A 14507-nucleotide genomic window follows, 5' to 3' on the forward strand; every position below is an offset into this window, starting at 1 on the left:
GTTTCCACACTATTGATAGTTAACTGTTGCTTTATGGGAGCTGCTGTGACTTGCTTTTCATTCTCATTTTCACAGAGAGCTCTGCATTTTCTTTCTTTAAAAAAATCCTCATGGAGGATGTGCTTGGAGAGGAAAGGAGAGGGAAGGGAGGGGAGGCGGGGAGAGAGAGAAAGAGAAACATCACTTAGTTGCCTCCCGTGTGCACGCCACTGGGGATCAAACTCAAAACCTAAGTATGTGCCCTGACCAGGAATCAAACCCACAACCTTCTGGTGCACGCGGACAGCTGAGCCACTCCGTCAGGGCAAGAAAAGAGAGTTCTTCACTTTCTAAGTCATGTAATATTTTTATACATAATTTTACTGCTTTTCATCTTCCCATGAAGTTTTTTATCCCTCATTTAATGAATTCTTTCTTCTGTATAGAATCTTGGGTGAAGTTCTGACATATATTAGATTTAAGTCAACCTTAATTTGACATGTCACTCTTAAATTACTTAATTTTCCTTTTTCCTCCCAAGCATCACTATTTTCTTGAATTCGTTTTTTTGTATTCAAAAAATCTTTTTTTAAATTTTAGTTGTTGTTCAAGTACAGTTGAAATATTGTTTTGTCTTTTACTCCCATCCTAGCCCACCCTCCCCCCCTCTTATTTCTACCTCCCCTAGTATTTGTCCATGTGTCCTTTATACTTGTTCCTGCAAACCCTTCCCCTTTTCCCCTGAAATTCCCTCCCCTCTCCCCTCTGGTGACTGTAAGCCTGTTCTCTATGTCAGTGTCTTTGGTTATATTTTGCTTGCTTGTTTGTTTTCTTGTTTAGGTTCCTGTTAAAGGTGAGGTCATGTGGTATTTGTCTACTTTACCTTGGTTACCACTTTTAGCAGTTTGCTTTCTTTTTGAGAGCCACTATTTACAAGAAAGAAGAATGTACTTTGTTCATCCTTTTGAGATGCATATAGTGGGGAGTTAGCCAGACCCACTTACGAATTAAGTGACTCCTTTTTTACCAGGCTGGTAGTACTTTTAGAATGGGTTTTTGACTTGGCAAAATTATAAAATTCTATATGCCAAATAGGCATTTGCATTTCCTCACATGTAGGCAACACAGAGCATTTTAAATTACGAATGTCTGTGTTCTGTTGTCTTGACAATGAATAGTAGTCTATATTGCTATGTTCCACAATAGAGACTAATTCTGTTGTCTTGACAATGAATAGTAGTCTATATTGCTATGTTCCACAATAGAGACTAATATCTGTTACGTATTATAGGGACAAAAGCTCCGTAAGACAGATGAAGGGAATTAATTATGATGACAAATGATAAATACTTCTTTGGTTGTATGTTGTCTTACTGTTAAGGTATATCAGATTCCAAACATTTATTGCACAGTTACACACATGTACGAGTTGAACTTTGGAGACTGTAGTTAATGGAGACCAGTTGTTCCCCCTCTCTTCCTCCTGCCCTTTCTTACTAGTTAGGCTTGAAGATTTAACATTTCCATCAATTTTCTTTCATCTCCATCTTGATTTTTGTATCCAAGACATTTACTCTGTTATTTGTTACCTCGCTTTGCTTGCCATTTTAACTTTTGTATATAATTTCTTTGTTGTTATTGCAGTTTTTTAAATTAATGCTTTGTTTTTTAAAACACAATTAGGTTTATGGAAAATAGAGCAGGCAGTACGGAGATTTACCTGTACTTTCCCCACATGCAATTTCCCCTATTAGCAACATCTTGCATGAGTACGGTACATTTGTTATAATTGATGAACCGATACTGATACATTATTATTAACTAAAGCACATAGTTTACATTAGAGTGTACTTTTTGTGTCATTCAATTCTATGGGTTTTGACAAATGTGTAATGTCATATATCCACTGTAACGTTGTCATTTGGAAGACTTTCACTGCCCTAAAACTTCCCTGCGCTCTGCCGGTTCATCCCTGTGCCCTGCAACCTTGCTGTGATCTCTTTCTAGTTTCAGGAATTTTTCCATTGATTCTTTGGGATTTTCTCCAAGGATAATCATGTCATCAGCGAACAAAGACAGTTTCATTTCTTCCTTACCAATTTGTATACCTTTTACTTCTTTTTTCGTCTTAACTGAATTTAGCAAGAGGTTCCAGTACAGTGTTGAATGGGAGTGGCGAGGGGACATCCTTGCCCTGGAGGAGAAATACCTAGTTTCTCAACATTAAGCATAGTGTTAACTGTAGGTTTTTTGTCTGTGTTCTTTATCAAGTGAAGCCCCCCTCTATTCCTAGTTTGCTGAGAATTTTTTGTCATGAATGTTTGGATTTGTCAAATGTTTTTTCTCTGTTTGTTGGTATGATCATATGATCTTTCTTGTGATGTGATAGATTACATTAACTGACTTAAAATTTTGAACCACCCTGGCATACTTGGAGTAAATCTTTTAAAACTCTCTTGTTTTTAGTGACAAAATGTTCAAATACAATACCTGCACAGTTTTACACATCTCAGACACATCCGTGTCACTGGAGGACCACATGCTTCAGTTAGCCTATTGTTACATAGATGAAATGGTTCATGTTGAGAAGCTGTGGAGAAACCTCTTCATTGAAAAGGAATTGATTTATGTTCACATGTTTGTGGCTCATTTATCCCAGTTTATTCGAATGACTCATAGAATTCTTTGAAGAAACACTTTAAAATTCTTAAGTATTTTGGGGAGTACTTGCGGAGTTCATTTGTGTTTAGTGCTGAAAATTATAATTGTTTTATCAACAAGAATTAAAATAGATTGAAAATAACTTGAATTATTTAAACTATTGGATTCAAGTTGTTCTATTTCTGAAATAGATTAAAAGTACATATTGAGAAAGAACAAGTCATTCTTGATTCTTTATTAGCATGTTTGAATTGCTTTTTGCTAACTAGGATTTTATAAACTTTGAGTAAGTCTGTTAAAGAAACTGTGAAACATGAATTTTTAAACAGAGCTTTAAACAGAAAATAGTTATTTTATATTTATAGGATACCCCTTCTCTTAGCCTGATTCAATTGAATAGTTCAAAAGCAACATGAAAAACCATAGTTTGAATGACAAACATAAATATTGAGTTAGTATTATAATAAATGAGGAGTGAGCTTTCTTTCTCCTTCAGTCCCCAAAGCCCCAGAGATAGACCCAGCAGAGTGTTTGGTGGCTGACAACTCTGTGACAGTGGCTTGGAGAATGCCGGAAGAAGATAACAAGATCGACCATTTCATATTGGAATATAGGAAAACCAATTTTGATGGACTTCCCCGTGTAAAGGATGAGCGGTGCTGGGAGATAATCGATAATATTAAGGGCACTGAATATACACTATCAGGTATTGCATTTCATGAATCTTTCTCAGAAAATAAATATAGCTGTGAAAAATATTTTGTTACTTAAAAAATAATATAAAGTTTTTTCAGCCTAGTGATTTTTTTAATCTTCACCTGAAGATAAGTTTATTAATTTTTAGAGAGAGGAATGGGGCATGGGCGTAATGAGAGAAAACACTGATGTAAGAGAGAAACATGATTGGTTGCATCCTGTGCATACCAGAGTGGGGGATTGAACCTGCAACCTAGGTATGTTCTCTGATCAGGAATCAAACCCACAGCCTTTTGGTGTAGTGTGGGGTGATGCTGCAACCACTAAGCCATCTGGCCAAGGTGCCAAGCAATTTTTTATATATTCATTATAAAAATGAATTCCTCTTAAAATCTCAAGAAAACTGTAATTTAAATTACTTCTGGATTTTTGCAACCTGATAAAACAGTGTATATAGAACAGACATGAAGGTATGTCCCAGAAAGAATATTTAAAAGAATAACATTTAACTTTTATGTTGGCTTTTTAAAAATTTTTTCTTTTTATTGAATTTCTTGGGGTGACGCTGATTAACAAAATAATGCAGGTTTCAAGTGAGCAGTTTCACAACATATCATCTGTGTACTGTATTATGTGTTTACCATCCCGAGTCAAATCTCTTTCCGTAACCATTTATCCCCCCTATACCTAACAACAAAAAACCTGGCAATTTTTAGATATAGACATTTTCCCACAAATATTGTTGCCTTTTCCCTTTTACGATTACCTTGACAGTAATACTTAAAACAGAACTGTGACTTGGAATTAGAAATTTGATTGTTGGTCTCTTGAAAGTCTTCAAAAAGATATCTCTATAAATAGGGGACTTCGGGTATTTGAAATGGCTGAATGTTCCCTGAGTTGTTAAACCCTTCTTACATATGATTGGTAATATTATTAACTTTATCATTGTTGAGCACTTACCGTTTGCCAGGAGCTGGGCTGAAATGTATTCCATAATACATCTCATTTAATATTTACAGTTGCAGGGCTGGTTTTTTAATTTTCTGTTTTACTGATTCAGAAGTGTGGCTCTGTCGTGTTGAAAGTCCCATAGCTAATAAATTTTGGAGGGTTTTAATCTAGACATGACTAACTTCAGAGTTTTGATATTAATCCCTGTGTTTCACTTTCGCTTTAAATTTATTTTCCGCATAAAAAGACAATTTTCCATAAGTATAAAAATTCCTTAGGGTATCTGCTTTGAGAAATTGAATATGTTATTTTAAACTGCAGCAACTTTTTGAACAAAACATTACTTTTCATGAGGCTTGACAGCACCTTTTTGTTATGAGGTTCCAAAAAAGCCTCACTGATAGACTGTATAATTTATTTCTTTTGAGGAAAATAATAGATTAGTCATAATTCCTCTTATTTTAGGCATTATTACCATTTCAACATAAATTTAAAAAATTTTATTGTTACTCTGTTGCAGTTGTCCCATCGCCCCCCTCCGCCCCTGCTGCCTTGTTCTCCTCTGCCCAGCCCACTCCCCACAGTCAGTCCCCAAACGGTTGTTCCTGTCTGTGAATCATTTATGTGTTCCATATGACTTGATGTTCTCTCTCAGTAAAGAGAAAGTTCCAAAGAAAGAAAAAAGTCTGTTTTAAGGTTTGTGTTCATACTTTTGGGGTAGATTCCTTTACTTTTTATGTCTGAAAACATTTTCATTTTTTCAGGCTTAAGGTTTGATTCAAAGTATATGAATTTCAGAGTGCGAGCTTGTAACAAAGCTGTGGCTGGAGAGTGTTCTGACCCAGTGACTCTGGAGACCAAAGGTAAGATCACTAGCTGTTTATGCAGCATAAAACAGAACAACTTCTGAAGGTGTTTGAGGTTTCATGACAGAAGCAGTGTCTTATATCTGGTTGGCATTCCCTCCTTTACCCACCTGGAATTCCCAACAATAGGAATTTTAAGATGGATAAATTAGGACTCTAGTAGTGGTTTTCTTTATCATGGTATCCAGACAGGTAAAAGAGACTGAGGTGATAGTGTTACATTCGTATGTGCGGTGCGTGCTTAGTTAACAAATTTCAGTTTAGTATAAATATGTAACATTATGGAGATGTGTCCAAAGTTTTGCCAGGGAACTGATTATGGCTCAGTAGTAGGGAAGTACTTTTTTGGTTTAGTTCAGGTCCTCTCTGTTTTCTTAAATCATGTTGTAGAAATTAACATTTACGTAGTTTATTCATGTTTACAAAGCAGTCTCACAGTTCTTCATTTGATCATTAAAACCATTCTGGAAGATCAGTAAGAATAGGTATTATTGATAGCCATTTTACAGAATGAACTGAAGTTCAAATACGTTCAATGACTTGCCTGTGATCCCTTAGTACTGTCTTGGAAAGGTGTGAATAAGAATCTGTTTCCAAGCACGGGGGGCGGGGGGGGTGCAGGCAGGGCTGGGAATATGAGACAGAAAGCTGTACTAGGAATAAACAAAAGGAAAAAAAAGTTAAATACAAATATTACAGCCATATTTTAATCTGGTTCTAAATAATAGTGTTGAAATTTAATCACAATTATTATGAAAAACATTTTTTATTTTCCTGAAATAATTTGAATTCCTACAGAAAATGTATATCTGATTAATAGGAATTGCAGCTGTAATTTGTTTCACTCTGTCCTTTGGTTTGCTTCTGAGTTCATATTGAAGTAAGGTGGTTACTTCTAATAAAAAAGGTTCCTACCCCGCCCCCCCCCCCCAAAAAAAAAGAATCTGTTTCCAGACCTGGCTGCTGTGGCGCGGCGGGCTGGAGTGTGGTCACGAGGTGGTTCCAGTCCAGTGCACATGTGTAGGTTGCGGGTTTAATACTGTACGAGGTTGTATGAGAGGCCAGTCAATGTTTCTCTCTCAGGTCAGTGTTTCATTTTTGCATCAGTGTTTCTCTCTCTCTCTCCCCCTCCCTTTTCCTTTCTCTAAAAATCAATAAGTATGTCCTCAGTTGAGGCTAAAAAAAAAAAAAAGAATCTGTTCCCAAGTCCTGTGCCAGTTGCTTTTGAAGGCATGAACCCACGTGCTTAAAGTCTATGAGAGCAATTTGGATTTAGTTGAAACTCCATAGTTTTATTTTAAGAGTCATATTTTAACACAGAAGGTTTTTCAGGTATTGACCAATTTGAAGGTCCTAGTAGATTGACTGGGTTTACCTCCGGAATCAGATTCCACACATTGTTATTGTAGGTACTCAGGACTTCACGTGTCCCACTAATTTCCAGTTCGTGCAGCATTTGAGTAGGTTTGCATGGCAGAAGTTTGATATGACTTGGAGGAGGATATAAAAATATCATTATCAGAATAAAACAAGGTAGGCTTCTAAGTTTTGACGAGACAAACGCAAAAGAATATGTTTGTAGCACACAAAAAACACCTAAGTTGAAGTAATTTGTTTGGATTGGTGTATGTTTTTTATTTGAGAACTATAGATAACTCAGCCAAGAAATGCAGTTACTTCGAGTTAGTTGTTATCAAACTGCAGCGTTACTGTGGTTTCTTGAGAGATTTTTTACCACTTCAGAGAGGTCATAGGCAGATAACCTTTTCTACATGACTTGAACTATGTGAGGTAAAATTGCATTCTTCTCCCGCAGGCATATTGTATCTTTTTATTTCTTTTATTCCTGCTTATTTACCTTTTACATTCAGTGAACAAGCTTGGACCTAGATGTGGTGAATTGTAAATTTCAATGCAAATTCAGTAGAATCAGGAAAATGAATAGCTGGTTTATAGTTTCCTTGGAGCTGGGCTGGTGGTCTTGTTAGCTGTATCTGGATCTTACCAGTCAAATTCTTGATCTTAAGATTTGTAGAGAAAGACTAGTCAATTCTAGTTTTTTCAAATATTTCTCACTGTGGGGTAGACCCTTGGGGTGTGGATAGACTGAAACTCAACCCTGAGGCTCACTGAACAGTGACTCTGAACTTCAGGGACATCCAGAATAAAAACTGCCTCTTAAATAGCTATGGGTCACAGATTTTTTTTAAAGTTATTCCATAGCACTGGAGTGGCTATTAATGGGAGAAATAGATCCACAAGAAAAGTCTAGGTTTTTAAAAAATGACACATATGACATATTGAACTAATATGAAAATTGTTTACTAATTTTCCTGGCTTGCTGCAGCTCTGTTGACCATCCAGTAGCATTAAGTGTATGAAAAATGAACTGGAGGGAAAGGGAGAGAGATGGAAATTAAATACTTCAGGCCTGTCTACTTACATTTCATAGCCTGCTACTTAATGGTGCTTGATGTGGAAAATAGTGAACATAGTTAATTTTGGTCTGCCCAGTTTATGTAGCACTATTTCTTCTCTCATTGGAATTGTCAAAACCGATGTATAATATAAGTTCTTATCACCAGAATTTTAAAAGTATATTATCCCTTACTTCTTTGTAAAGGCAAATATGATATTAATCACAATTTACTCTGTGGCTTCAAAGTGTAATGGCTGTAATGTTTTACAAAACCAAGAAAGCAGCCACTGATATACATTAAGTGATGTACATTAAATATACATTACCTTGGAATGTTTCTGTATTCTCAATTTTTGATACTTTATTTTCACAGACTTTTTTAGATATAGAAACTAATGTCTAGCCATATTACAGGGCTTATATGAGAGACAGGAATAACATTTGAGATCTCACTTTTGAGGTCAGTCTTATTTTTTAAAAACTATTTTTTAAAAATAGTTTGTTATAAGTTTGTTACCCCTTAATAAGGGGTAATGGTTGAGATTCCATTAAGTGATAACATTAAAGAGAAAGAGAGGAAGAAAGAGAAAAGATTATATCCCTGGGAATGAAACCCATGCCTATTTATTTGGTTGAGTGCTATGGTGTTTGGTAAGTCTGGTTTCAAGTCACTTGGGAGTGATTCCTTTCCTTTCCTTTCTTTTTTTCTCCTGCTATCACCACTTTTTCTTTTTCTTTTTTTCAAATTTTTGTTGTACTTTTTTCATTATCATTTAGTCCCCTTACACTCCAGCCCCCGCAGTCACCACACTGTTGTCCATGTCCATGAGTCTTTTTTCCTTTTTGCTCAGTCTTTCCATTCCCTAACCTCCCACCTTCACTGTCATCCTGCTTTCTTTCTGTGAGTCTGTCTCTACTTCGCTTGTTAGTTCAGTTTCTTCATTAGATTCCACTTATGAGTGAAATCACATGGTATTTGTCTTTCTCTGACTGGCTTACTTCACTTAGCATAATGTTCTCCAGGTCCATCTATACTATTACAAAGGGCAAAACTTTCTTTTTAATGTATTTTATTGATTATGCTATTACAGTTGTCGCATTTCCCCCCCGTTTCTTCCCCTCTGCTCTGCGCACCACCTCCCACCCGCATCTAATTTACACCCCATTAGTTCATGTTCATGGGTTGTACATGTGAGTTCTTTGGCTTCTGCATTTCCTATACTGTTCTTAACCTCCCCCTGTCTATTCTCTACCTACCATTTATGCTACTTATTCCCTGTACCTTTTCCCCCATTCCATCCCTCCCCTTCCCCGCTGATAACCCTCCACATGATCTCCATTTCTCTGATTCTGTTCCTCTTCTGGTTGTTTGTTTGCTTGGTTTGTTTTTGGTTTTAGATTTTTCAGGTTCAGTTGTTGGTAGTTGTGAGTTTGTTGTCATTTTACTGTTTGTATTTTTGATCTTCTTCTTTTTCTTAGATAAGTCCCTTTAACATTTCCTATAACAAGGGCTCGGAGATGATGAAATCCTTTAACTTGACCTTGTCTGGGAAGCACTTTATCTGCCCTTCCATTCTAAATGATAGCTTTGCTGGATAGAGTAATCTCAGATATAGGTCTTTGGCTTTCATGACTTGGAATACTTCTTTCCAGCCCCTTCTTGCCTGCAAGGTTTCTTTGGAGAAATCAGCTGATAATCTTATGGGAACTGGCTAGGAGGTAACTGTCTCCTTTTCGCTTGCTGCTTTTAAGATTCTCTTCTTATCTTTAATGTTAGGTAATGTAACTATGATGTACCTTGGTGTGTGCTCCCTTGGGTCCAACCTCTTTGGCACTCTCTGAGCTTCCTGGGCTTCCTGGAAATCTATTGCCTTTGCCAGATTGGGGGAGTACTCTTTTATTATTTGTTCAAATAAGTTTTCACTTTCTTGCTCTTCTTCTCCTTCTGGCACCCCTGTGGTTCAGATGTTGGAACATTTAAAGTTGTCCTGGAGGTTCCTAAGCCTCTCCTTATTTTTTTGAATTCTTGTTTCTTCATTCTGTTCTGGTCGAATGTTTATTTCTTCCTTCTCCAAATCATTGATTTGAGTCCTGGTTTTCTTCCCTTCACTGTTGGTTCCCTTTATTTTACTTTTTATAGTCTTCACTTTTTCCTCTATTTTGCAACCATACTCAACCAGTTCTATGAGCATCCTGATTATTAGTATTTTGAACTGTGCAGCTGATAGGTTAGCTGTCTCTTCATCGCTTAGTTGTATTTTGTCTGGAGCTTTGGTCTATTCTTTTTTTTTGGACCTTTTTGTTTTTTCTGTCGGTGCACCTGTTATGTAGTAAGGGGCAAAACCTTAGGTATTTGCCAGGGCAGGGCAACCTATGTCACTACACTGTGGCACGGTATGTGGGGGAATTTCTTCTTTTTTATAGCCGAGTAGTATTCTATTGTGTAGATATTCCATAGTTGTTTTATCCATTCATGGATACTTGGGCTGTATCCATCTCTGGGCAATTGTAAATAATGCTGCAATGAACATAGGGGTTCTTATGTCCTTTTGAATTAGTGTTTTGTGTTCCTTCAGATATATTCCCAGAAGTGGGATTGCTGGGTCAAAAGGCAGATCCACTTTTAATTTTTGAGGTATCTTCATATTACTTTCCACAGTGGGTGCACCAGTCTACATTCTTACCAGTAGTGCTAAAGGGTTCCCCTTTCTCCACATCCTTATCAGCACTTGTTTGTTGATTTATTGATGATTATTATTCTGACACAGGTGAGATGGTATCTCACTGTGGTTTTAATTTGCATTTCTCTGGTAATTACTGACACTGAGAGAGAAAGGGGCACTGAGCATCTTTTCATATGCCTGTTGGCATATGACACTGACACTGAGCATCTTTTCATATGCCTGTTGGCCATCTGTATGTCTTCCTTGGAGAAGTGTCTTTAGGTCCTTTGCTAATTTTTAAATTGGGTCATTTATTTTTTTTGGTGTTGAGTTTTGTCAGTACTTTATGAATTTTGGATATTAACCCCTTTCTGTTAGTGAACATGTTATCCCATTCCATTTGTTTTGTTAATGTTTTCATTTAGTGTACAAAAACTTTCTAGTTTGAAAATTATAGGTCAGTATCCCTGATAAACATAGACCAGGGGTGTCAAACTCATTTTCACCGGGGGCCACATTAGCCTCGTGGTTGCCTTCAAAGGGCTGAATGTAATTTTGGGACTGTATAAATGTAACTACTCCTTAACAGTTAAGCGAGAGCTCAGCACTGATACCAGGTAGAAACAAGGTGCTGAGCCAGATAAAACAAGGTGGTGGACTGGATTTGGCCCACGGGCCTTGTGTTTGCCACCTGTGACATAGATGCTAAAATCCTCAACAAAATATTAGCAAACTGAATACAGCAGTGCATTAGAAAGATCATATACCATAATCAAGTGGGATTTATTCTGGGAATGCAAGGTTGGTATGACATTCACAAGTCAATAAATGTGTTTCACCACATTAGCAAAATGAAGGATAAAAAACATATAATCATATCAATAGATGCAGAAAAAGCACTTGATAAAATGCAGCATCCATTTATGATCAAACTCTCATCAAAATGGGAATAGAGGGAACATACCTAAATATAAGAAAGGCTATATATGGCCAACCACTGCCAACATCATACTCAACAGGCAAAAACTACAAGTGTTCCTCTTAAGATTGGGAACAAGACAAGGATGTCCTCTTTCACCTCTTATTCAACATAGTACTGGAAGTCCTAGTCACTGCAATCAAATAAGAAGAAGAAATAAAAGGCATCCAAATTGGAAAGGGAGAAGTAAAACAGTTATTTTTTGCAGATGGCATGATACTATACAGAGAACCCCAAGGATTCCACCACGAAACTACTGGAAATGATAAATGTATTTAGCAAAGCAGCAAGATACAAAATTAATATCCAGAAATCAGTTGCATTTTTATATGCCAATAATGAACTAACAGAAAGGGAAATTAGGAAAATCCCATTCATAATTGCTTCAAAAAGAATGAAATACCGCCCTGGCTGGTGTAGCTCAGTGGATTGAGCGCCGGCCTGCGAACCAGAGGATCGTGGTTCAATTCCCAGTCGGGGCACATGCCTGGGTTGCAGGCCAGTTCCCGGCAGGGGGCACATGAGAGGCAACCATACATTGATATTTCTCTCCCTCTCTCCTTCCCTTCCCCTCTAAATTTAAATAAATAAAATCTTTAAAAAAATAATGAAATATCTAGGTATAAACCTTACCAAGGATGTGAAAGACCTATACTCAGAAAATTATAAGATACTGAAGAAAGAAATTCAAGAAGATAAAAATAACAGGAAGCACATACTGCATTTATTCATAGGAAGAATTAACATCATTAAAATATCCATACTACTCAAAACAGTCTATAGATTCAATGCAGTTTCTATCAAAGTCCCAATAATGTATTTCATAAAACTGGAACAAATATTTTAAAAATTTCTATGGAAGCACAAAGGCTCTCCATAGCAACAGCAATCCTGAGAAAGCTGAACAAGTTGGAGGAATCATGCTACCCAATATCAAACTATGCTATAAGCCACAGTAATCAAAACAGCATGGAAGTGGCATAAAACAGACACATAGGTCAATGGAACAGAATAGAAAGCCCAGAAATAAACCCACACCTGTATGGTCAATTAATATTTGACAGAGGAAGCAAACACATAGAATGGGCTAAAGATATTTTATCCAATGGTGTAGGGAAAATTGGACAGGTATGTGCAGAAAAATGACACTAGACCACCTTCTTACACCACACACAAGAATAAATTCTAAATGGATAAAAAACCTAAGTGTTAGCCCCAAACCATAAAAATTGTAGAGGAAAACATAGGCAGCAAAACCTTGGACATTGCTTGTAGCGATATTTTATTGGCTATATCTCCCCAGGGAAGGGAAACAAAAGGAAATAAACAAATGGGAAGTGATGCCTTTTCTTGTCACCATTGACTTTTCTCCATCATGAAGCATTAGAGAACAACAGCCTTAGGATTTTTTCTTTATTAAATTTATTTTTAAAATTATTATTTTTTCAAACCAGCCTTCAGATTTCAACAAGTAACTGAGAATTGATTGTACGTTAGAGTTACTTTCACTTTTTCTTTCTCTCAAAAATTAAAAATGCCCTCACATTCATTAAATTACCTAATAGCTGATATAGAGGTTAACCCTCTTTAGTTCATTTTTGGTAGTGTGTGGTCTCAGTTTTTCTTTTTATTAATTATGCTTTATTGATTGTGCTATTACAGTTGTCCTGATTTTTCTGTCTTTCCCCCCTCTCTACCCAGTACTCCCTGAACCCCTCAGGCAATCCCCCCACTATTGTTCATGTCCATGGGTCATGCATGTACGTTCTTTGACTACTCCATTTCTTTTACTGTACTTTGTAACATTCCCATGGCTATTCTGTAACTAACTACCTAATTGTACTTCTTAACCTCCTCATTTCTTCACTTATTCCCCCACAGCCCCTCCCATCTGACAACCATCAAAATGCTCTCTGTATCCATGATTCTGTTTTTCTTGTTTGCTTAGCTTGTTTTTTAGATTCAGTTGTTGATAGGTTGTATTTTTTGCTATTTTATTATTCATAGTTTTGAACTTCTTTTTCTTAAGTCCATTTAACATTTCATGTAATAATGGTTGGTGATGATGTATTCCTTTAGTTTTTTCTTGTCTGGGAAGCTCTTTATCTACCCTTCCATTGTAAAAGATAGCTTTGCTGGATAGAGCAATCTTGGCTGTACCTGCTTTTTATAACTTTGAATATTTCTTGTTAATTCCTTCTAGCCTGCAAAATTTCTTTTGAGAAATCAGCTGACAGTCTTATGGGAACTCCCCTGTAGGTAACTAACTTCCTTTCTCTTGCTGCTTTTAAGATTCTCTCTTTATCTTTAACCTTCAGCATTTTAGTTGTGTGTTTCAGAGTGGGCCTATTTGCATCTAACTTGTTTGGGACTCTCTGTGCTTCCTGGACTTGCCTGTCTGTTTCCTTCACCAAATTAGAAAAGTTTTCTTTCATTATTTTTTCAAATAGCTTTTCAGTTTCTTGCTCTTGCTATTCTCCTTTTGGCACCCCCAATGATTCAAATGTTGGATCTCTTAAAGTTGTCCCAGAGGCTGCTTATACTGTCCTAGTTTTTTTAAAATCTTTTTTCTTATCATTCTGATTGGTTGTTTTTTGCTTCCTTATGTTCCGTATCATTTATTTGATTTTTGGCTTCATCCTCTCTACTGTTTTTTTCCCTGTAAATTGTTCTTTATTTCAGTAGGTGTATTCTTCATTTCTGACTGAATCTTTTTAATGCTGTTGAGGTCCTCACTAAGTTCCTTGAGTGTTTGAACTCTGCATCTGATGGATTGCTTATCTCCATTTCATTTCTCTCTTTTTCTAGAGTTTTGACCTGTTCATTCATTTGGGCCATGTTTGTCTCCTTATTTTGCAGCCTCTCTGTGTTCGTTACTCTGTATTAGGTAGAGCTGCTTTGAGTCCATGTCTTGGTAATGTGGCTTAATATAGTAGGTGTCTTGTAGGGTCCAATAACACAGCCTCCCCTGTCACCCAAGCTGGGTACTCAAGGTGTGCCCCTCATTTGTACTGAGTATACCCTCCTCTTGTAGTTGAGCCTTCCTTGGTTGCTGTTGACAGGTCATGGAGGGATTTACCCAGGCCAGTCAGCTGCAAGGATTTGCTGTGACCACTTAACCACCACCATCTGCCGTCTATGGAGGATCCGCTGTGCGGGGTGCTCCACAGGGAAGTACTCCAATGTGGTCTGTAGCTGTGCACTGGGTGCGCTGGCCCTAGGGTTCCCAGGTGGTGCAGGTTTTGACTTGTTTTCATTTGAGTAGCGCCCCCTACCCCGATCGTGTAAAT

General features: G+C 37.0%; 1 protein-coding gene across 5 annotated transcripts in view; it reads left to right on the plus strand.

The window, feature by feature from the left end:
- Positions 1-14507, plus strand: part of FSD1L (fibronectin type III and SPRY domain containing 1 like) — a 54664-nt gene that overhangs the window by 26172 nt on the left and 13985 nt on the right. For all 5 annotated transcript variants that reach the window (XM_037036087.1, XM_037036088.1, XM_037036089.1 and 2 more), the window contains 2 exons: positions 3137-3346; positions 5055-5153. In XM_037036087.1, coding sequence (XP_036891982.1) covers positions 3137-3346; positions 5055-5153 — 309 coding nt within the window. The remainder of the gene's footprint in view (positions 1-3136; positions 3347-5054; positions 5154-14507) is intronic.

This window comes from Sturnira hondurensis, unplaced genomic scaffold (genome assembly GCF_014824575.4).
Source record: "Sturnira hondurensis isolate 20B ecotype Veracruz unplaced genomic scaffold, ASM1482457v3 Scaffold0022566, whole genome shotgun sequence".
NCBI lineage: Eukaryota > Metazoa > Chordata > Mammalia > Chiroptera > Phyllostomidae > Sturnira > Sturnira hondurensis.